At 36.1% G+C, this 25829-nt stretch overlaps 1 protein-coding gene across 1 annotated transcript in view; it reads left to right on the top strand.

Annotated features, from left to right (window-relative positions):
- The window catches only part of KCNU1 (potassium calcium-activated channel subfamily U member 1), a gene marked incomplete at its 5' end in the record, with an annotated part of 434479 nt that overhangs the window by 105369 nt on the left and 303281 nt on the right, over positions 1–25829 (top strand). The window contains 1 exon segment of the mRNA XM_036750000.1: positions 9107–9218. Within this exon segment, the coding sequence (XP_036605895.1) occupies positions 9107–9218 (112 nt within the window).

Here is a 25829-nt window from a genome sequence, read left to right as displayed (position 1 = left end):
CAGAGTGTGTCTGAGGAATATTCAGTTGTCAAGTTTGGTTAGAATCAAGAGTATTTGGCAGAAAATAAAATGAGATAAGATCAGAATGGTGGTGTGGTACATGATTGTGTAGGGCTCTTAAATACCCAGGAAAGGAACTTTCATTTTACTTGGTAGACAAATATTCAGGCACTGAATAATTTTGTAGGGTCACATTGCCACATTTTCATATGAGGAATATATTAGCATATAAGCAGTATAAAGGATGGATTGGAGGTCATAGAGAGTGGAGACAGGAAGATCTTTTTAGGGAGATAGTATAATTGCTTAAGTAAAAGGCAATAAGCCTGTATTAAGGTGGTGGCAGTGGGAGGAAAAAAGTGGGGACAGATTTCAGGAATATCCATCATGGGGATAGTATCAACAGGACATCCAATTTGTTTGGCTACTGTGATTGAGAAAGATGGATAAAGGGCAAATTCCTTGGGTTTTCTATCTTTGATCTGGACCCTATTTACCTTTCCTGGCTTATCAGTCTCACCACTCCTTACACAAAGTCTTTTGTATTTATCTGTAGTTCATTGTTGCTGAAATTTGGTAAACATCCCTTTGTTTATCTCTACTCTTTCTAGAGAACTTTCCTTTCCAATCTCCAACATTAATTTTCTTCTTCCATTGTAAAACCTTTTTTAACTACCCCAGCCTGAAATACTTACTTCTTCCCACTTTTATATACTTATAGAATTTGATAGAAAATGTTTTTATAAAGAGACATTAATTTGGAAATCTACTTTTACACCTTGCCTCCACTAAAATTTACATGATATTGGACAAAATGGCTCTAAGCATAAACTTCTCCACCTATAAAATTGTAATGGCCAGCAAAGTGGGATGTTTTGCTGTTTTTTTTTTTCTTTTGGGGTGCTTCTCAGTACTTAGGTAATCAAGTACCTTTGACTGAGTCTTGCCTTTGTTTGAATCAAGTGTCTTTTATTGAATCAAGAGTCTTTTGATGACCTGCTTAAGTCACAATAAAGCCTAAGTCACATGAGTTTGAGTCAAATGGTTGGGATGCCCTCTGGGGGCTGACCCTGAAGAAGTATATATATACTCTGAGGTTAGCATTTTTCTTTGGGGGCTCACTCACTGGAAGAGTGTTCATGTGATTTGGCTAGATGAGACTCTGGGTAGCCATTAAGGAGCCTCCCAGCTTTGAAAACCCAAATGTTGGTGCTTCTCTCTCTGGTAACTATGTCTGTATTACTATGGACAGATGGTTAGAAGCCCTGTATGCTGATCTGTGTTATTTGCTCTGTTTATATAATTTATGCTTGTAATTTCTGTTTATGTTTTATCTGAAGTTCCAGGTGCTGACTTTTTCGCCTGAAATAAGTGAATGATATATGTATGTTTAATTAAAGTGAGACTGTAAACTCCTTAAAGTTGCTTTCCATTAAAAAGCAGATCAAAGAACCTGTGCTAGCAGCTCTCCTGCGTGCTGGTGTTGTTGGTCTTGTTGTTGGTCTAACACCTCCACAGAAGCTGCTAGTAGCATTGTTACAAAAATGGAACTTAATTGAATTCTAGAGCTCCAAAGGATATGGGTCTTCTAGTAGAACCCCTTTATTTTACACATAGGCAAAGAGACTTTCCCAAGGTCATGAAATTAGTTTGGGATAGAATAATGAATCTTCTAAGTCCTACCCATCTCACAATTTCATTGAATATTATTCAGATAATATATGTAAAAAGCTCTTATTAAATATCAAAGTGTTAAGTATATAATATGAAGTATATTTTGAATAAGTTTTTACAGTATTTAACAGGACAATGGCTTTGATGTTAGGGAACTTGGTTGTGAAGTTCATTTCTTTTGTTTATTTAAAAAAAATTTGGAAGCAATTGGGGTTAAGTGACTTGCCCATAGTCATATAGCTAGAAAGTGTCTGAGTTTGGATTCTCACCTCAAGTCCCCCCTGAATCCAGGGCTGGTGCTCTAACCACTGTACCACTACCTGCCTCGTGAAGACCATTTCTAACACTGACCACCTACTGGCAAGATACCCTCCTTTAGGTTCGGAATTCTATCTGTAAAAATAGGCATAATAATACGTAAACTACCTGTATAAGAGGCCAGTTGTGAGGAAAGTGTGTTTTGAAAATCAAAGTATTATATAAATGTGAGGCATTTTTTCCATATCATTCATTTAGCCCTAAGCTTAATTTTCTATTATATTTTTATATCTATGGAAAAATAGAAAACTGGATTCAGATTCAAAGAGGCCTAGTTTCAAAGTCTGCCTTCAACATTCAACAGCTAAGTGACTATGGCCTCATTTTTCTCATCTATACAATGGGATAAAAAATGAGAGATGATAAGATGGGATCATCTTGAGTTTACAGTGTGATGATCAATGAAAATCACTCTGCAAATTTTAAAAATTGTGTGTTAAAAGCAGCAGTCATAGTCCTCAGTGATACCTCCTCAACTAAACCTGGCTTCAAATACTGTATCTACCATTTACTGGCTCTGTAGAAGTGGACAAGTTGTTTAAACTCTTTAACTCTTAATTTCCTCATCTACAAAATGGTGCTAACATGACTTCTGCTACCTATCAATAATGCTTTGAAGATATCCCTTGGTAAATGTTATAGTTCTATATAAAAATACTAGTTATTATAATTTTATAAAAATAATTTGGAAGGAACTTTGTCTTTATCACCCATAGTGCCTTGACAAAGGTACTACCATCTATCTACTTACCAAAGTTTTCATAACCTCAGTGTCACCTACTCCTTATTGTTCCTTGATGCACTCAAGTTCAGGTTCCTATCATCATCACCTTTTAATTGGACTATATAGACTCTTAGTTAGATGCATTATCTCAAGCTTCTTCCCTCTCCAATCTGTCCTCCAGAGAGCTGCCAAAGTGATGATCTGAAGTGCAGAGCTGGCCATGTTACTTTCCCACTTGGTAAATTCCAGTGGCTTCCTGATTCCACGATTAAACAGCATTTTATATTTATCCCATCCTTTTAAAATTTAATTTTGATTAAGTTTATTATGTATACATTAGTGTAATAGTTCATGTGTACAATTTACAAAAAAAAAACCTACCCCTAAACATGCATATATTGGGGATGCATGCTAGTTGTTTTTTTTTCTTTTAACTATAAGAGTGCATGATCAAAAATGTTTGGATATCGCTGGTATAGGAAACTCTCATTAAAGAAACTTATGTTACTAATACAGAATAGATCTTGCTCTGTATCTAATAATCTTTGAGAGTGTCCTGGGCCATTGAAAGGGTAAGTTACTTGCCCAGGGTCACACAGTCAGTATGTGTTATAGGAAGGACTAGGACCCAGGTCTCTCCACATCAACAATTTAGGGAGCTTAAAGTCATCCCTCTGTTCATAAGGTCTCTACAATTTATACTACATTTTCTCACAGAAATCTTTTGAAACCTATGGCACAAATATTATCTATGTTTTACAGATGAAAAAACCAAGGCCCAGAAGGGTGAAATGATCTGCCACATAGAAATAAGTGGTGGAGTTAACATTCCAACATACATATGCTGTCCCCAAATCCAGTGTTTCCATACAATTATACACTTCCTCCCTGGTTCATAAGGATTTTAAAGATGACAATGGTGCTGATGGTGACAATGATGATAATTATAATACCTAGAGTATCATGGACCTTGTGTCAGGCTGTTTAAGCCTGGCAATCCCTTCTCTGAGTAGTGCTTTTAAATATATAAAATAAAATGCATATGACTGTAAAGGAAGCTAATCATATTGAAACACAGATAAGAAAATACTAAAATACTAAAACAACAACCAAGTTTATGGACCTTAGGTTAAGAACTCCTGATTTAGAGTATCTGTGGTTGCTGTCCTTCATTCTCAAAGAGGACCAATTAACATCAAAATGACATCACTATGTTGGGGTCAAGGTGCAGTACATCCAACATGACTGATCGGACCAATATGAGCTCAGAAGGTTGGGTACAAGAAGTCCACAAAGAGTTGGCAACAACAATGACAATAAGGGGATGGCTAACCAAGCTGTTGCACAAGAATGTAATAGAATATTGCTATGCTATAAGGAACAGTGAATATGATTACAGAGAAGCCTGGGAAGACTAAACATAGCAGAGCCAGGAAAGCAATAAACAAAATTAACTACAACAATGCAAATGAAAAGAAAACAACAGCAAAACAATTGAGATTGAATTCTGGAAAATTATAATGGTCAAGTGGAAGGAGCAACATCCTAAACTCTTCCCAACGACCCCCCTCAAGTCTCTCCTCCAACCTCTTATAAGCTAGTCCAGTTTGTGCTTAAAAAGTATTGAGAGCATCCTCCAGACTTGCTTGCCTCATATGGCTATAAATTCACATTTCTGACATTACTTCCTCTTTACCCAAGTACAAAATAGTCACCAAGAGCTCCTGGTACTTGGCTGGTAGATCAGGATGAGAAGCTCAGGCAAGAGAGTTTCATTAAGATGAAACATTTTGAGGTGTCCTCAATGCCTTACCTATTGAATAGCTTTTTCTTGCTTGATATGGCTAAGTTTCTTTTTGTTAACTGTTTAATTGCCTTTGATTGACACATTTTGTTCTAATATCAAACTTAAACTTCCAGGAAACTGGCCTGAGTCAAGTCCAACAAAAAACAACAAAGCATGAACTAGAGAAGAAGACACAAGACAAAACACCTTCCCCTGCTTCTTTTTGGAAAGCTAGGTGGTACAGTGGATAGCTTAAGAAGTGCTGAAGGGTTTGTGAGTGGAAAAAGTTTAAGTCCTAGTCTGATAGAGCACTAGGCTTAGAGTCAGGAAGACTCATCTACCTGATTTCAAATCTGGCCTCAAACACTTTCTAGATATATGTCCTAGGGCAAGTCACTTAACCCTGTTTGCCTTAGTTTCCTCATGTGTAAAATGAGCTGGAAAAGGACATAGCAAACTATTTCAGTATCTTTGCCAAGAAAACCTCAAATGGCCTCATGAAGAGTTAGACACAACTGAAATGATCGAACAGCAACAACTCCTTCTTTGCAGAAATGGGGAACTATAGATGTGCAACACTACATAGAATATCAGGTTTTTTTTCTGAGCTATTCATCAGATTTCTTGAGTTATCCTCCCCTATCCCTTTTTGTTTATTCTTGGCTATAAAGGATTCTTCTCTGGTAGGAATTGAGATGAAGCATATAATGGAAAATGTAAGTGAAGTAAAAATGAAATGTATCAATAAAATTTGTTTACAAAAAAAATGACAATGACCTGTTTAGTCGCACTAAGTTTATTTTCATTCTGATCAACTTCATAATAGAATTATAAATTGGGATTATTGTTAATTTTTAATGGAGTAAAAATGAAACAGTGCAATATCAGAATACTGTCTCTCTAGAGATAGTGAGTTTTTTGCCCTTTCAAGGGGAAGACAAACCAAAGGGTGATCCTATATATCTGGAGGATTTGCCTATATTACTGTGGAAAGTGGGATTCCCCAGATCTCAGGGGGCTACTTCACTCGCCACCCTTCTTTGTCCCCTTTCCAAAGGGAGTACAAACCACATGAGTTTAGAGAACTTTTCCCCTTTAGGGAAAATCCCTGTAGGAGTGGGATTCATTGGAGACTGAAGGTATTCTACTGATTGCTTAAGAAATACTGGGAGGAAAAGGGGGTGGAGCCAAGATGGTGAAGTGAGGCAGGGACTTGCTTGAGTTCTCCCCCAAAGCCTTCCAAATATCTATAGAAAATGACTCTGAACAAATTATGGAGCTTCAGAATCCACAAAATGACAGAGCAAAACAGATCTCCAGCCCAAGACAACCTGGAAGGCCAACAGGTAGGGTCTATCACACTGGGCTGGAAGCATAACACAGTCCAGCATGGGCCACCCAGGCACAGACTGGGACAGAGCAGGTCTCAGGGGACTGACTCACTGGCAGCCATGGCGGTTTCCAGACTTCTCAAACCACAAATGCCAAAGACAAAGTAAAAGGTCAGTGTGGAAACTCTGCCATACCTGGGTAAGAGAAAAGTGTGATCTGGCCCCAACCCCAGGGCAGCGGAGGTGGCAGTGGCTATTTCCAGAGCTCCAGGTCCACAGATGGTGGGGGTATCAAGCTGCTGATCAGAGGAGGGATGGCAGGCATCTCTTTGCTGGCCCTGAGGCAAGATTCTTTTGTTTTGCCTTGCTTGGATCGGGGTCACAGTCCTAGGTGGAGGTCCTGGGGTGAGGAGCAGCACTGGTGGAGAGGGACTCCTCACAGTTCCAAGGCAGAAAAGAGTGGTTGTGATCACTCACAGACCAGAGCACAGACCAGGAGAAGAGTAAACACCTCTCCCTTGATCATACCACCTTAGAAGAATTGAAAATTTACAAGTGCCTAGAAGTATTTCTGATAAAAGCTGCACAAAACCCCTGAAACCTGGGGCACAGCACTCTCCACACTGGAAACAGAGTCCTACCTTGACAAAGAGCTCAAAAGTCAAGGACCTGGCTGGGAAAATGAGCAAACTGAGTAAAAAATCAGACTACCTTTGGTGACAAAGAAGATCAAAACATACAACCAGAAGAAGACAACAAAGTCAAAGCTCCTACATCCAAATCCTCCAAGAAAAGTAAGAATTGGTCACAGGCCATGGAAAAGCTCAAAAAGGAGTTTGAAAATCAAGTAAGAGAAGTAAAGGAAAAATTGGGAAGAGAAATGAGAGTGATGCAAGAAAATCATGAAAAATGAGTCAAAAGCTTGCTAAAGGAGACCCAAAAAATACTGAAAATAACACCTTAAAAATAGATTAACCCAAATGGCCATAGAGGTCCAAAAAGCCAATGAGGAGAAGAATGCCTTAAAAATCAAAACTGGCCAAATGGAAAAGGAGGTCCAAAAGTTCACTGATGAAAATGATTCCTCATGCATCCTAGTTTTATCAGCACTTTCTGAGGTAGTAAAAAACTGGAAACAATGTAAGCACCTAATGTCTACAGAATAACTCAACAAATTGTGCTATATAAGTGCAACAGAATATTACTATTTTATGAGAAATTATGAATATGCAGAATTTGGATAAGCATGTGTAGTAGAAATTTAGATTTGAAGAGCTTTCCCACCCATTAATAGGCCATGTGACCTGCTTATGTCACAGGGAGCCTAACACATGTGGTGGGAGGAGCTTCCTGACAGGAAAAGGAAATTATGTCACAGGAAATGCTGAGAGAGAGAAAGAAAGAGAGGAGAGAGAGAGAGGGAGGGAGGAAGGGAGAGGGAGAGCACAGTTATGGCTGCTAATGGCTGCCCTCGTGACTGTTAGAATTGAACAGGCTGACTTAGCTGTACTGTGAGTTTGTTTTGGGAAAGACCCCAGCCAAGGGGTCAGAGAGGTTTTGGGGTGGCAAGGCTCTGGGCTGTGATGTGGTGTTTTAAGTTCCTTGCTGTTATGATAAAGTGGGCTAACTGGCTGTGGAGGCTGAACATTTGGTTATGGGATATGGTCCTCTGGTGTCTGAATAAATGTTATACTTCTTTTACCTTCTTTATGGAGAGTCTCTCATACTTTGTGATACAGAACTACATAGGTATATCATGATTATCATCGATGTGTTTATTGCCTTACTGATACAGCATGCAAAAATGTATATGAACTGATATATAGTGAAATCATCAAAAACAAGAAAATAATATACAGAATGACTAAAGTGACATAAATGGAAAAATAAAATAAGTAAAACCAAAACTGAATATTATGTAATTATAAGGACCAAACTTATTCTCTCTTTTTTGAAGGGGGGAAGGCAGGGCAACTGGGGTTAAATTGACTTGCCCGAGGTCATAAAGCTAGTAAGTGTGTCAAGTGTCTGAGGTCGGATTTGAACTCAAGTCCTCCTGACCTCAGGGCCAGTGCTCTGCTCACTGAGCCACCTTGCTGTCCCGACCAAACTTATTCTCAAAGAAGAAAAAAGAAAGTTTCCTTTTCTTATTTGCAGAGGTGGGGTACTGTTATTACGGAACGTTGCTATCCAGGCTATATGTTGGTTAGTTTAACTAAACTGCTTTTTTTCTTTTCTCTTTCTTTTTTTTTCTTTCCTTTTTTCTTCGTTCCTTGTTAAATTGCTTCTTTGGTAAGAGGAGAAAGAATATATTCGGAAAATGAAGGTTATTTTAAAATAAAAGGTATCAATGTAAATTCAAAACCCAACAAAAATTACAAGACATAGATCTAGATGGAATCTTGTTGTTAACCATATCCAACTCTTCATGATCCATGGACCATAGTATGCCAGTACTGTTCACAACATTTTCTTGGCAAAGATGCTGGAGTAGTTTGCCATTCCTTTTCCAGGGGATTAGACAGAATCTTAGGGATCATCTAACCCAGATTTATTACAGGAGTATATAGAAATCTAGAAGGATTAAGTGACTTAATTAGGATCCCAGAGGTGAACTGAAGTTACAGAGCTGGAATTCAAATCCAGACCTTTAACTTCAAATCCGGGGATCATTTTATTCTATCATGTTGTCCTTTGTGTTTATGTGTTGATTAATTTTGATGAACTGCTTGTTTTTTTTAATTTTCTTATATGTACTGCTATAAAGGATATATCTCTGAGCAAGGAATGGAGAAATTAGATATTTACAAAGAAAGTGATGTAAAAATATAGTAATATTAAAAAGAAATAACTCAATTGTTTTGTTTTGAACCAGATTTATAATTTCATTGGTGTTAAAAGTTTTTTTTAATAGGAAATTTGATCTACCAACAGAAAGAGGTGCCTGCTGTGCAACTTATACTCTCAGAATTAACACGAGATAGTAGATAGAAAGCTAACTTCACAGTCAGAACAACCTGGGTTCATATTCCATGTTTCTACAGCTCGGTAGTTATTTCTTTTAATTGCCATAACTGACTAAGGCTGGAATATATAGGGACTATCACAAAGCCAGCCCACTTTTTCATGACCTGAAATTGAAAAGTAGAATGAAATTAAATTTCCTCTTATTGAATGTATTGTTAATGATTAAGCTCATATGCTAATGATGCCTTAAATTTGAACCTGTCCAACTAGAACTTATGCCTTTGGACTTGTTGATTTGATTTCTAGTTTGTGGCTGCTGAAAACAAGATCAAGTTTTGGTTGGAGGTGAACTCCTTGGTAGATATCTTTACCATTCCACCAACTTTTGTTTCCTATTATCTGAACATCAACTGGCTAGGTAAGCATCCCTGTAATTATCTGTATCTTGCTTATGAAGGTCTTTTTTGTTTTTGTTTATTTCTTTTTTTTAAAAAATACTTTATACCTTTTCTACAACCTTCTGAGGTGTGCAATATTTTTGCTCTCCATAGTTTTAAACTATTCAATATATGTGACAGGAAGTTCTCTAGACCAGTGATTAAAGCCTATGCAAAGTAACTTATACTAGTGGTTCCATCCTACATTTGACATCTCTTAAGATGCTCTGAAATTATTACAAGATAACTGCAAAGAGCTATGCAAAGTATTGTCCTTTAGTCAGTCATTAAGAATTTTCCCAATCAATGCTAACTAATCAAGCAACTTTTATGATATGAGGATCTATAAAATATATTTATGTATCTTTTAGAAAATTTTTAGAACTAATGTTGTAATAAACATGTTATCTTTTAAAATTCATTTAAATTATTCCATTTCCTTTTGAGGGGGAAGTTCAAATAATTTATATTTAACTAAAGAATTTTAACATTTGACTTACCGATGATAACTCTTGCAGGCAACAGTTTAATTCAATTCTTCAGTAACCAACAGCTAAGTATAGAGAAATGTTATCCCCTGCACATCTGAAACCATAGCTCAACCTAGAGAGGGGCCATTAAGTCACAAACTATTTGGCCAGGGCAACCCATGAAATAAAGAACAATTTCATAATTTTTAAAAATAATTGTATAATTATAATTTCCCTGAATCCTAAGGTGTGCCATCTTTTGCTTCCACAGAGACAGTCTTGGGATAGTAGAAAAGAAAGTTAGGTGATGCCTAAAAATATTAAAACTTTGTTCATTGAAAAAAAAACCATACTATTGGAAGAACAGAGACATCAATATTAAACTTCCTATGACAAAGAAATTTAAAGAAATACATACAAAAACAATGGGTCACAGATCAGTTAAATTGTTTTCATTATGTCTCCAAAAGAAAGAAAAAAATATTATTTCTTGAGATATTTGGTCATCTCATCTTGCTCTGAACATGAAGAGCAAAAACACAGAGAGGACCATGAAGAAAATTTCATTTTTTGTACCAACATCTTATGACTTCAAGGTGAAGGTGAGCAGGAGGATAGAAAATAATTATACTTTGAAAATATGGTTCAGGATTGAGACATGAAAGAGTTAAAGTTTACTCAGAAAGCTCTTAGAATCTTAGAAATAGAATTGTCATTTTTATTGTATTAGCTCAGCCCACCTGTGAACAATTGATATTTTCCAATTGTTTAGATATGACTTTATTTGTGTGAAAAGTGTTTTGTAATCATGTTCATATAGGTCCTGGGTCTTTCTTGGCAAGTCGACTCCCAAATATTTTATATTGTCTACAATTATTTTAAGTGGAATTTCTCTTTCTGTCTTTTGCTGCCAGGCTTTGTTGTTAAAATGTAGAAATATTGATGTGGGTTTCTGTGAGTTTATTTTATATCCTGCAGTTTTGCTAAAGTTGTTAATAATTTCAAGTAGTTTTTTAGTTAATTCTTTAGGATTCTCTCAAGTATATGATCACATTATCTCCAAAGAGTAATAGTTTTGTTACCTCATTGCCTATTCTAATTCCTTCATTTTTTTTGTCTATTCATTGCTAAAGCTAACATTTCTAGTACAACATTGAATAACAGAGGTGTTAATAGGCATCCTTGTTTCACCCCTAATTTTATGGAGATGGCTTCTAGCTTATCCCCATTACAGATAATGCTTCATGATGGTTTTAGATAGATACTACTTATCATTTTAAGGAAAGCTCCATTTATTCCTATGCTCTCTAGTGCTCCTAATGGGAATAGGTACTGTATTTTGTCAAAAAGCTTTTTCTGCATCTACTGAATCATACAATTCCTGTTAATTTTGTTATTGATATGGTCAATTATGGTGATAATTTTCCTAATATTGATCCAGCCTTGCATTGCTGGTCTAAATCTCACCTGGTTGTAGTATATTATCCTGGTTATGAATTGCTATAATCTCTTTGCTAATATTTTACTTAAATTTTTTGCAACAATATTTATCAGAGAAATTGATCTTTAATTTTCTTTCTCTGTTTTGGCTCTTTCTGATTTAGGTATCAGCACTATATTTGTATAATAAACAGAATTTGGTAGAACTCCTTCTTTGCCTATTTTTCCAAATAGTTCATATAGTATTAGAATTAATTGTTCTTCAAATGTTTGTTAGAATTCACTTGGAAATCCATCTGGTCCTTGAGATTGTTTCTTAGGGAGTTTGTTGATGTCTTCTTCAATTTCTTTTTGTTCCTAAAATGTACGTAAGTAATTTATTTCCTCTTCTGTTAATTTGGGCATGCATTTTGTAAATAATCATCCATTTTATTTATTAGCTCAATAATTTTCTTACTTTCAATTATATTTCTCTCTCTTTTGGTTTTCAGAATTTCTAATATGGTGTTTAATTGAGGATTTTTAATTTGTTCATTTTCCAGTATTTTTTTTAGTTTCATGCCCAAATTCATTGACCTATCTGCTCTTTTTCTATTTTATTCATGAAAGCACTTAAATATATAAAATTTCCCCTAAGTAGTTCTTTGGCTGCATCCCATAAATTTTGGTATGGTGTCTCATTATTGTCTTTCTCTTTGATGAAACAATTGATTATTTCTATAATTTGTTGTTTGACCCACTCATTCTTTAGGATTAGTTTATGTAGTTTCCAATTAATTTTTAATCTATCTTTCTCTGGCCCTATATTACGTGCAATTTTTATTGCATCATGATCTAAAAAGGATGCATTTAATATTTTTATTTTTGTTTTTCCTGAATTTGGCTGTGAGGTTTTCATGCCCTAATACATGTTCAATTTTTGTTTAGGTACCATGCATGCTGGTATATTCCTTTCTATCCCCATTCACTTTTTTCCAGAGGTCTCCCATATCTAACTTTTTATAAAATTCTATTCACCTCTTTAAACTTCTTTCTTGATCATTTTGTGGTTAGATTTATCTAGTTCTGAGAGGGGCAGGCTGAGGTCCCCCATCAGTATAGTTTCTTAATGTAACTTGCTTAACTTCTCTTTTAAGAATTTGGATGTTATGCCACTTGTCGCATACATATTTAGTATTGATATTACTTCCTTGTCCATGGTACCTTTTAGCAAGATGTAGTTTCCTTCCTTGTTTCTTTTAATTAGGTCTATTTTTGCTTTTGCTTTGTCTGAGATCAGAATTACTACCCCTGCTTTTTTTTTTTTTTTTTACTTCAGCTGAAGCATAATATATCCTGCTCCAAACTTCTGTTTTTACTCCATGTGTGCTCTCTGCCTCAAAAGTGTTTCCTGTAAACAACATATTGTAGGATTCTGGTTTTTAATCCATTCCACTATCTGCTTCTAGTTTATGAGAGAGTTTATCCCATTCATATTCACAGTTATAACTACTAACTGTGTATCTCCCTCCATCCTATTTTTCTCCTGCTTATACTTCTCTCTCTCTCTCTCTCTCTCTCTCTCTCTCTCTCTCTCTCTCTCTCTCTCTCTCTCTCTCTCTCCTTTCACCTTGTCCCTAGTCACCAGTATTTTGCTTCTGACTACCACCTCCCTCAATCTGCCTTCCCTTCTATCAGCTTCTCCTCTTTTTCTTTTCCCCTTTCTCTCCTACTTCCCTACAGGTAAAATAGATTTCTTTACCCAACTGAGTGTGCATGTTATTCCCTCTTTGAGCCAAACCTGATGAAGGTAAGGTTCAAACAATGCTCACATCCTTCCTTCTTTCCCTCTACTATAATGTCGTTGATGCCTCTTCATGTGAAATAATTTACCACAGTCTTCCTCCCCCTTTCCTCTTCTCCCAGTACAATCCTTTTTTTTAACCATCACATCAAAGTCAATTTATAACCACAGCCTCTGTCTATGTATGCTCCTTCTAACTTCCCCAATAGTAATACAGTTCTTAAGAGGTACAAGTATCATCTTCCCAGGTAGGGATGTAAACAGTTTAACCTTATTTAATACCATTTTTTTCTTTCCTGTTTATCTTTTTATACCTAAGTCTTGTGTTTGAAGATTGAATTTTCTGTTCAGCTCTGGTCTTTTCATCAGGAAAGTTTGAAAGTCCTCTATTTCATTGAATGATCATTTTCCTTCTGAAAAATTATGCTCACTTTTGCTAGGTCGTTGATTCTTTGTTGTAATCCAACCTCCTTTGCCTTCCAGAATATCATATTCCAAACCTTTTTATCATTTAAGGTAGATGCTGCTATGTCCTGTGCAATCTTGACTGTGGCTCCTTGATATTTGAATTGTTTCTTTCTGGGTATTTGCAGTATTTTCTCCTTGATCTGGGAGGTCTGGAATTTGGCTATAATTTTTCTGAGAGTTTTCATTTTGGTATTTCTCTCAGGAGGTGATTGGTGGATTCTTTCAATGACTATTTTACCCTCGGCTTCTAGGATATTGGGGGAGCTTGCCTTGGTAATGTCCTAAAAGTTGCTGTCTAGGCTCCTTTTTTGATCATAGCTTTCAGGTAGTCCAATAATTCTTAAATTATCTCTCCTGGATCTATTTCCTAGGTTAGTTGTTTTTCCAATGAGGCATTTCACATGGTCTTCTATTTCTTCATTCTTTTGGTTTTATTTGACTTATTCTTGATGCCTCATAGAGCCATTAGCTTCCACTTGCTTAATTCTAATTTTTAAGGAATTATTTTCAAAAGGATTCTGGGAAGATGGTGGAGTAGGTCTGAAAATTTCAAGCTCTCAAGATTTTCATCCACAAAAGAGGTAAAACAGCACCTTAGGGTGAACAAAGTATGAATAAAAATAAATAAGAATAGAGGCACAACATGAGTCTTCTTGGGACAATTTGAGAACATCAGAAGAAAAATCTCAGGATGAGGTTTTGTCTCTGTGAAGCGTAAACACCTCCAGGCTAGGGTGTGCTTTAACAACAAGGCAGCAAACCCTGGGGTTAGTTGATTTGCGAGGCTGCATGGGCCCCAACCACAGGAACTTTTACCCCAGGATAGTGAGGGGAGTTGGGCTTCGAAGCCTGGGAAGAGGGAGGGAACCTCTTTGGATAAGGAATGCCAGACCTAACTCTGCTGCAAAGAGTGGTGGGGCTAATAAGAAACTAGCTACACACCCCACGAGTGCAGAAGCAGTGGGGCAGAAAGTCCCTGGCTGTGGGCACTTACAGGAGGTTGGAGATTTGGCTTTGGTTCCAGGCTACAGGGGAGAACTGAAGATCAGGGGCAAAAGGCACCATTCCCCATAGCCCAGGGCTAGAGGTGATCACAAAAATTAAGCTATTGCCACTAAAAAGTGCACAGGCAAAGGAGAAAGAATCCAACCATAGAAAACTATTATGGGAATAGAGAAGACCAGGGTTCATCTTCAGAGGAGGATACTGAAGTAAAGAAACCCCCTAAAGAGTAATGTCAAATGGTTTCCTGCTCCAAAAGAATTCATAGGAGATTTTTAAAAAGATTTTAAAAATCAAATGACAGAGATGGAGGAAAAACTAAAAAAAATTAAGAATAATCCAAGAAAAACAAGAAGATTATGAAAGGAAAGTCAACCAATTAGAAAGGGAGATCTAGAATGTCAAGGAGGAAAATGACACCTTGAAAATTAGAATTGGGCAGGGTAAAGTCAGTGAAATTGTAAGAGTTCAAGAAATAATTAAACAAAATATGAATACTGAAAAAATAGAAGAGAAAGTTAAACATCATATAAAAAAACAACAGTAATAGATCAAGAAGAGAAAACAAAAATAATCAGACTAGCTGAAAGTTATAATCAAAAGAAGAATCTTCATATAATAATACAAGAAATAATTTAGAAAAATTGTCCTGAAGTATTAGAACAAGGGAGGAAAATAGAAATAGAAAAAATCCATCAATTAACACTTAAAGGAGATCGCAAGAGGAAAACTCATAGGAATATAATAATCAAATTCTGAAACCTTCATCTCAAGGATAAAATGTTAAAAGCAACCAGAATAAAACAATTTAAATATAATGGTGCCACAGTTGGAAAGACACAAGACCTAGCAGCAGAGACATTAAAGGACTGCAGGTCTTGGAACACTACATATCAAAGCACAAAAGAACTGGGCCTCCAGCCAAAAATATCAAACCCAACAAAGTTAAGCATAATTCTGATTGAAAAAATAAAACAGACATTCAGACTTTCAAGACTTTGTTAAACTGAACTTAATAGAAGATCTGACATACAAGAGCCACGAGAAATATAAGGTACAAACCAAAGACTGATTATAAGGGATTCATTAAGGACAGACCATTTGGTTTTTATGCATGTAAAATGTAAAATGTATGTCTAAGATTCTTAATAATTGGGAAGCTAATAAAAAAGACTGGGGAAAACCTGAGTATGATATGAATTTAAAAATAAAACCATTTAGGAATAGCTAAAAAGAATAATTATTTTATATAAATGAGGTGCAAGAGGAAAAATGGATACAAAGGAATTAGATGCAGGAGAAGGGATGGTAGTTCTGGTAACCTACTTTCATCGGCAATGGGTTTAAGAGAGACCAATATATGTGTGTGTGTGTGTGTGTGTGTGTGTGTGTGTGTGTGTGTGTGCGTGTGTATTTATATATATTTAGAAGAGTATAAAAATCTCCTAAATTCAGAAGAAATAAAATGGTATGGTCATAGGGGAAGAGGACAAGGGAGGGATCTTTAGAGGGGAAGGTAAGGGAATAGGTAAAAGAGGGTATGGAAGTGTATTTAGATTTATGGAAATGGGGAAGATGGGGAGGAGAGGGGATAGGCAAGTAATAGGTTGGCAAGGTTTCAGGTAGAAGTAAAGTAGAGGAGGCAGGAGGGATAGGAAATAAGAGATATGTACGAACATAAAAGCAAAGATCAGGAGTAGAATTTGGGAAACTATATGTCTATATATGTATATATGTGTGTGTGTGTGTGTATCTATAGCTATAGAGAAACATATTCAAACTTAATTGCAGCCTTCTTGGGGTGTGGGGGGTGGGAGGAGGGGAAAAAAAGAACAAAGTAAAAAAGTGCACAGTAGAGAACAAAAGAAAACTTACAAGGAAGCAAAGAAAAGATGGATAGTTCTCGACACAATGTATATTATTTATCTTATAGGCTTTTTTGAAATGAAAATTTATTGTTACATATTTTGAATCCCCTTTTATGTTCTGTTATGCACATGACTTTTTTTTCTTTCTTACTTATAGTTAAGTTTCAATATTCCACTTTATGATATGTTTTTGTTTCTTTTATCTATTCTGTATTTGTGTTTTGGCATTTGAGTCTAAAATATAATTTTTTAAAAAGGGATTATTTCCTTCACTGAATTTTTGTACCTCCTTTTCCATTTGGCTAGTTCTACTTTTAAAGGAATTGTTTTCTTCAGTGGATTTTTTTCTCCAATTTGGCCATTTCTATTTTTAGGGCATTGTTTTCTTCAGTCAATTTTTCTGCTTCCTTTTCCAACCTGTTGACTTTTTTTCGTAATTCTTACCTCTCATTTCTTTTTCCAATTTTTTTTACCTCTCTTACTTGATTTTTAAAATCCTGTATGAGCTCTTCCAGGAGGACTTTTGGGCCTTGGGACCATTTCATATTCCCCTTTGAGGCTTCACATGTAGGCATTTTGACATTTTTTTCCTCCTCTGAGTTTGTGTTTTTATCTTCCCTATCTCCATAGGAGCTTTCTATGGTTAGGGCTCTTTTTGTTTTTGTTTTTGCCCCTGTTTTGCTTATTTTTAGCCTATTTCATGACTTTTACAGTTGAGTTCTACTTCTGGAGTACAGGAGGCACTGTTCCAAACTTCTTGCACTGGGAGTCAGGGGCCTGGTCGCTGGCTTTCTGTGTTGAAGCTTCAGGTGCTGGCAGTTTGCCCACTGTATTAAGTGGCCTGGCCTAGTCATTACTGTTGTGCCCTGGGTTCGAGGGGTGACAGTTGGCCTACTGTACTGGGGCTGGAGGCCTCACTGTTGGCCTGCAGTGCTACTGGACTGCTGAGGCAGGATTGAAGGCCTTGGTTGCTGATCTGTGCTGTGGCTAAGAGCCTCCTGCTGCATTGGTGAGACACCACCTACACTGAGCTGTGCCCCCCTTTTACCTAAGCAAGACAGACCTTTCTTGAAGTCCTTATAAGTCATCTTGGGCTAGAAAAAATGTTTCATTCCATCTTTTTGTTTGTTCTGTCACTCTACAATCTGTTCAGGGGCTTGATTTAATGTTTCTGAGGGAAACTGGGGAAGAGCTCAGGCAACTTCCTGGCTTTACTTTGCCATTCTGGCCTGATCTCTCAACCTCTTCTTAATCCATACATTTGTAATATTACCAACCCTACATTTCTCTATTTTCTTCTGCAAAAACTGGTCAGTAGAAGAGCTCAAAAAGGATTTTGAAAATCAAGTAAGAGAAGTAGAAGAAAAATTGGGAAGAGAAAAGAGTGACATAAGAAAATAATGAAAAAACAAGTCAACAGATTGCTAAAGGGCACCCAAAAATGCTGAAGAAAATAACACCTTAAAAAGTTAAGAGAGACATAATTTCTGGGTAATTTAATCATTTTATTAATAATGTCAGCATTTTAATAAAAGAATGGGCATTTGGCCATCGCTCTCTTAGACTAAAGACAATCATGGTGGCAAGCTCATGGCTTATATGAATCTATGGAAGGGAGCTTACATGTCCTTTTGGAAGAGGAGTGTTAAAAAAAAGATGGCAATTAACTCTGATTGGTTAACTTAATGAAAAAATGACTATTATGATGAGGGGCTGGACCAGAGCTTTGATTATGTCATCCAGTTCTGAGTTCCCCCAAGCCTTTGGCAATCTATTCAAAGAATTTATGCCCCACCCAAGCCAAGAGTAGAATACAATGGCCACCCCACTTACGTGCCCTCTAGATAGAGAAGAAGGTCATCTTAACCTTCAGAGACTGAGGTCTTGAAATAAAGATCAAGAAAATGGGGAAGTTTGAATCTCCACAATTCATTGGTTATTAATAATCATTACTCTAAACATCTACTTGGTTTCCAAATCTTTGATACCAAAAAGAAATTCTACCTATTGATTAGAGAAATACAAATTAAAGCAACTCATACTTACCAGATTGGCTAATATGACAGAAAAGGAAAATGACAATGTTAGAGGGGATCTAGGAAAATCATGACAGTAATGCACAGTTGTTGGAGTTGTTAAGTGGTCCAACCATTCTGTAGAGCAATTTGGAACCATGCCCAAATGGCTATAAACCTTATATACCCTTTGACCCAGCAATACCACTACTAGGTCTGCATCCCAAAGAGATAAAAAACAAAAAGGAAAAGGACCTATATATATACAAAAATATGTATAATATCTCTTTTAGTGGTGGCACTGAATTAGAAATTGAGGAGATTCCCATCAGTTAGGGAGTGGCTGAACAAGTTGCGATATTTAATTGTGATGCAGTATTACTGTGCCATAAGAAATGACAAGAAGTATGTTTTCAGAAAAAAACCTGATATATGAACTGATACAAAGTGAAGTGAGTGAAGCCAGAAGAACAGTGTACACAGTAATACCAATACTGTATGATGATCAACTATGAATGATAGCTATTCTCAGCAATAAAATGATCCAAGATAATTCCAAAGGACTTATGATGAAAATGCTATTCATCTCCAGAGAAAGAACTGATGGAATCAGAACATAGATTGAAGCATAGCTGTTTTTTTTTTTACTTTTTTGTGAGGTTTCTTTTGGCAGGGTGCCAATATTTACTTTTATAACATGATTAATATGGAAATATGTTGTGAGAAGTTAATATTTCTTTCTTATACATAAAAACTAACTAGTATATTAGGACCAAGGCTTTTCCCCTTTTCTACTTCCTCATCCAGATATCAGTGTGGGAAATCTCTCTTAAATATTTACCCAAAGGAACAGGATTCTGGAAAGATGGAGGAGTAAGTCCTAAACTTTCAAGCTCTCTAGAGTTCCCTCCACAAAAGAGATAAAATAGCACCTCTGGGCAAACAGAGAGAAGTGAAAAAAAAAATAAGAACAGGTGCAGAACAGCAGTCCTCATGGGACAACTGGAGAAGACCTGAAGAAGAATCCCAGGATGAGATTTTCTCCCTGTGAAGAATAAATACACCTCCAGGCTAGGGTCCTCTTTAAAAAGTGGTAATTCCTGGGGTTAGTTGATATGAGAGGCTGTCTTGGCTCCAGCCACAAGAACTTTTACCCTGGGACAATGAGAGGAGTTGCCTGTCTGAGCCAGGGAAGATTGGGGAACCTCTGATGACAAGGAACACCAGACCCGGCTGTTCTGTGCAGAGCAGCAGGGGTGAGAAGGAACCAGCACATGTTCTGTGAGTACAGAAGCAGTGGGGCAGGGACACTGCTGACTATGGGCACTTTCAGGAGGCTAGAGGTCTTGGTGTGAATTCAAGGTCAGAGGGAAGAACTAAAGAGGATCAGAGGCCAGAGGTGGCATCCCCCATACCCTAGGGATAGAGGTGATTATAAAAACTAAATTATTACAAAAAAATGCACAGGCAAAGGAGAAAGAATCTAACCATAGAGAGCTACTATGGAAATAGAGAAGACTGAGGTTCATCTACAGAGGAAGATACCAAACTAAAGAAACATCCTTCTACTCCAAAGAGTAGTGTCAAATGGTAACCTGCCCCTAAAGAATTCATTGAAGAACTTAAAAAAGACTTCAAAAATCAAATGAGAGAGATGAAGGAAAAATTAAAAAGAAAAATAATAACAATACAAGAAAAACAAGAGGATTATGACATGAAAGTCAACCAATTAGAAAAGGAGATCCAGAATCCTAAGGAAGAAAATGACTCCTTGAAAATCAGAATTGGGCAAGGGGAAGCCAGCAAAGTTATAAAAGATGAATAAATAAAAAAAAAATATAAAGAATGAAATAATAGGAGAAAATGTGAAACATCTTATAAAAAATGGATCTAGAGAACAGATCAAGAAGAGAAAACAAAAGAATAATTGGACTACCTGAAAGTTCTGATGAAAAAAAGAATCTTGATACAATAATACAAGAATAATTCAAGAAAATTGTCCTGAAGCATTGGAACAAGAGGGGAAAGTAGAAATACGAAAAATCCACCAATCACCACCTGAAAGAGAATCCTACAAGGAAAACCCACAGAAATATTATAATTTAATTCTGAAACCCCCAGACCAAGTACAAAATATGACAAGCAACAAGGAAAAAACAATTTACATATGACAGTACCACAATTAGAATCACACAACACTTAGCATTGGCAACACTAAAAGATTGCAGGTCTTGGAACACTATATATCAAAGAGCAAAAGAACTGGGCCTCTGGCTGAAAATATCATACCCGGCAAAGTTAAGCATAATTCTGAATGAAAAAATGGACATTTGATCAACTACCAGACTTTCAAGATTCTGTTTAAAAAAACACTGAACTCAATAGAAGATTTGACACATAAGAGCCAAGAAAAATATAACGTACATACCAATGACCAATCGCAAGGGACTAAGTAAGGATAGAATGTTTACCATTTATGTATGGAAAATGTAAAACCTATGTCTAAGATTGCTACTAGTAATTAGATAGCTTATAAGAAAGTTTGGGGTAGACCTGAGCATGATATGACTTCAAAAAGTAAAACTACTCAAGCATAGCTAAAAAAATAACTATCTTATACAAATGAGGTACAAGAGGAAGAACCAATACAGAGGAATTAGATGGGGAAGGAGGACTGTTAGTTCTAGAACCCTACTTTCATTGAGAATGGGTTTAAGACAGGAAAATGCATATACATTTAGGGGGAGGAAGACAGAATAGGTCAAATGGGTGTATAAAAGGGTGTTTAGATTTAGGGGAATGGGAGAATAAGGGAGGGATTGCTGGAGTGGGGGTAGGTTAAGTAATAGGAGGGTAAGGCAGAAGGAAAGTAGAGGAGTTAGGAGTGATAGGAATAAAATATATGCACAACCATAAAAATAAGGAGTAGAATCTCTTAGGAAAAGTATGTGTGTGTGTGTGTGTGTGTGTGTCTGTGTGTGTGTGTATGTATGTACACATATGTAGACCTGCATGTATATATCAATACCTATATATAAATCTATCCATGCTTAATTATAGCCTTGGAAGGTGGGCAGAGGGGAGGAAGGGAGGAAAAAGAACAAAGTAAAAAGTGTATAGCAGAGAACAAAATAAAACCTACAAGGAAGCAAAGATGGATAGTTTTCACATAACACACAGTATTTAATACATAGGCTTTTTGGAAATGATAAATTATTGCTATTTATTCTGAATCCTCTCCTAAGTTCTACTGTGGACATGTTTTTTTTTTCTTTTTCTATATTTAAGTTTATAATGTTTCCTTTTCTTTTCTTATTGTGTATTTAAATTTTTGTATTTGTCTAAAACAAAAAAAAAATTAAACAGGAAGAAAAACAAGTGGTAGCTATATATGTTTTCAAGAGGAACGACAGTGGAAAAAATAAAGATAGTTATTAAGCACCAATTATGTGCCAGGCAATTTTCTAAATCCTAGAGCGATGTGACATGATGAATGCAATGGGTTACCTCCAAATTTGTTCTACAAATGAGGACTTTCCAAATGAATAAAGAAGGAATATATGGCAAAGTTAGAAAAAAAAAGATTTACCCAGGCCAAGACCTAATCAGACAGTAAAAGAAATTCTAAGTTTTGGATAGTGGGTATATTCCTGCTCATTGTGTTTAATCCAACAGGCCTGAGAAAATGATGATTCTCCCTATTATCAGAACAGGTGATATGAAAATTGATGTCTCTTTGACCAAGATTTGAGTGACCTAAGTCATGCACCCCAAGCTAGCCTACCTCCCACTGTGGTAACCAATCAGCGATGATTAGGCACCCCTTGGGAACATCTGTTCTTCAAAGGGCATATAAACCCCCATTCTCGTGGGCTATTTCTGCCTGAGCTGTCATTCTGAGCTCATATTGGTCCAATCAGCCACAGTTGGGCACACTGTAATTTGACTCTAGAATAGTGGTATCATTTTGGTCCTCTTTGAGAATGAAGGACAACAACCAAACTGTGACCCCAATACCATTAGGGGTATTTGGCCCTAGAGAGGTGGTCAAATGACCATCTTTTTATTAATAACCTTCTGGCCTTATTAACAAAATGATTAAATTACCCAGAAACTATGTCTCTTTGAACTTTTTCAAACATCATAAAGATTTACATGACTGCACATATATAACCTATATCAAATTGCTTGCCTTCTTGATCAGGGAGGGAAGTGAGGGAAGGAGAGAATTTAAAACTCAAAATTTTTAAAAATGAATGTTAAAATTATTTTTACATGTAACTGAGAGAAAAATTTAAAAAAAAAGAAGTGCTGCTACAAAAAAAAACTCTTTTGGTATATACCAGTAATTTATTTTTTCATTGCCCTTCTCTGGGTTTATGGTTAAGAGTGAAATCTCTGGGTCAAAGAATATAAACATTTTAGCAACTTTCTTTACATAATTCCAAATTGTTTTCCAGAATGGTCAAACAATTTCAGAGCTCCACCAATAATAAATTGGTGAACCCTTCTTTCTGCAGTATATTTAATTTCTTTCTTGTCTTACTGTCATTGCTAGCATTTCTAGAACTATGTAAAATAACAGGGGGGAAGATGGCCATTCTTGATTTGTCCTTGTGTGTACGGAAAAAGTGTTTTTAATCTTTTCCATTGAATGTAATGCTTCTATTGGGTTTTAACGGGATTTATCATCATCTTTTTAAAAAATATTCTTTCATTCCTATTCTATAAGATTTTTAACTTAAATGGATGACCTATTCAGTAGAGGTATTTTTTTTTCTTTCTTCTGTACCTGTTACTCATTCAGTTCATCAAATATCCATTTTTTTCATTCAGGATTATACTCAACTTGGCTGGATGAGTTATTGTTGGATTTAACCCCACCTCCTTTGCTCTTTGAAATATAATGTTCCAAGACAATTACGGTCTTTTGGTGTAGAAGCTGCTAGGTTTTGTGAATTCCTGATTGTTTTTCTGCAGTATTTAATTTGTTTTTTTTTTCTTGTTGCTTGTAGTATTTTCTCTTTAACCTGGGAATTTTGATACTTGGTTATGTCATTCCGGTAAGTTTTCTTCCTAGGATCTCTTTCAGGCGGTGATCAGTGGATTCTATTTCTCCTTTATCTTATTGTTCTAGAACTTCAGGGCAATTTTCCTTAATAATTTCCTGCAATATTGTATCCATATTTTTTTATCATAACTTTCAGGTAGTCCAACAATTCTTATGTAGTATTGTTAATTTCAATATTTTCATTTTTAATTCATATTGTTTTCCTAATGTTGAACAATATTACCTTCCCTGATGAAAATTCAACTTGATCATAAGGAAAAATGTTTTTAAGATACATTACTATAATATTTTTGCCATGGTTTTATTTAAATATTCAAAATCAGTATTTATTGATAGTATTGGTACAAAGCTTGTATGTATCACATAAAGGAAAGAGTCTGGATACATACCCACATGTGTATTGTGTGGATATACACATATGTATGCATAAGTATGCATATGTATGACATATCCCTTGACAGTAATTGGGACTTTTGGATGAGTTTGGAATGAAAGATAATGAGTTCAGTTTTGGACATATCAGATTTAAGATATCTACAGGATATAGAATTCAAGATATATAATACTCAATTGGAAATCTGTGAGTGAAGGGAAATCAGAAGAGAGGTTGGGGTTGAATAAATAGACGTGAGAGTCTTCTGAATAATGATATTAACTAAATCCATGGGAATTGATGAGAACACTAAGAGATAGAATTGCCAATATGGGGGTAGGGGTGGGGAGAGGGGAAGAGAGTCCAGGAAAAAGCCTTGGTGAAAACCATGGTTATCTGGCATGACCTGGATGAAGATCCAACAAATGAAACTATGAGAGATTATATAAATAGAATAAGAATGAGGAAAAAGCATTGTCAAGAAAACCCTAAAAAGAAAAGAATATGAAAAAGAAGAATGATCAACAATGTCAAAAGTTACAGAAAGATCAAGAATAATAAAGATTTTAAAAAAGGTCTTTAGATTTGGCAGTTAAGAGATTATTGGTAATTTCAGTTGAATGATGAAGTTCAAAGTCAGATGGCATAAAGTTAAGAGGGTGAAAGGAAAGGAAGCAGCATCGCATATTGTAAAAGGCCTTCTCAAGGGTTTTAGCCATGAAATGTAGGAGGGAGGTAAAACAATGACTAGCTGGATGGATGGATCAAGTGAGGTTGTTTTAAGGATGGAAGAGACATGGATGTGTTTGTAGTTAGCAGGGAAGCAGCAAATAGACAGGGAGAGATTGAAAATTATTGAAAGAGTATGGATGACAAAGGTAAAAATCTGATGTAGAAGATGGAAGGGAATGAGATTACATGTCCATATAGAGAGGTTTGCCTTGGCAAGGAGCCTTTTCATATGAGACAGGATGAAAGAGAATTTAGTAGGGAAAAGTATTTTAGTCATATGAGATAAGATGAGGGAAGAGGGAGCTTTTGGCAAATAGCCTTATTTATTTTCAGTGAAATAGGAGTCAAAGTCTTCAGCTAAGAAGTTAAGAAGTCATTGGAGAGATGAAAAGGATTGGAAAAAGCCATGGTGATAAGTGGAAAAATGAAGCAACTAGGGAGGTTTAAAATTGCTTGCTGCAGTGAGAGACCAGCCAAGATTATGTAACATTAATTAGTAATAAACCCACTCAGTATAGTTTTGTGATTTTTCTTTAGCTTCATTCACCAGCAAAATAGGGATGAAGACTGCAGACAATATGAGTTATCTAAATAATCCAATACTTTGTCACTTAGCAAGATATGATGTAGTGATAGGATAAGTGGGAAAGGCAGTAGTGGGATTCAAATAAATTAACAACCAGTTCTCTGCCCTAATGACTGGGGGTTTTTTGTTTCTTTGTTTTTTGTTTCTTGGAATCAGCCCCTTAGTAAGCATTTATTAAGTACTGGACAACCTCAATCCAAATCTTGCATAAGTCACTAACTATGTGAGTAGAGAGCACATCTCAGGTTTTTATTGTTGCTCATCCTATATTTGACATTATCTGGACTCTGACACTTCACAGAATTTCAGAATTAATAGGTACCTCAGTAGCTAATTAATCTGGATGCTTTGAGAACATAACAAAAAACACAGAAGTCCCACCAGAAGCAGATGCTTGAGCCATTCTCCATTACAGATAGAAGAAAAACTCTCTCCTCACTAGTCTCCCAGGCCAGTTTTTTCCCCTCCAATTCACCCTGCAAACCACTAAATGAGCCAACCTTCCTAAACTGTCATTACCATCATGGGTTCAGAGATTTAGAGCTGGAAGGAACCTCTTAGATCATTATCTCCACCTCCCATACTATTCAGATAAGAAACTGAAGTCTGGATAAGTTAAATGATTCATTCAAAGTCACACCCTAGCCCTGTTTAAAAATGTGACATTGTTTCCTACCTAACTACTTCGCACTGGATTATAGGCTATCTTTTATTCATCTCATTGTTGGTACCACTGTCTTGTCTCTACTAACTAGAATTTTTACTTCTTGAAGTAAAGGATTAT

This window comes from Trichosurus vulpecula, chromosome 3 (assembly GCF_011100635.1).
Source record: "Trichosurus vulpecula isolate mTriVul1 chromosome 3, mTriVul1.pri, whole genome shotgun sequence".
Classification (NCBI taxonomy): Eukaryota; Metazoa; Chordata; class Mammalia; order Diprotodontia; family Phalangeridae; genus Trichosurus; species Trichosurus vulpecula.
This window is presented reverse-complemented; position numbering and strand designations above follow the sequence as displayed.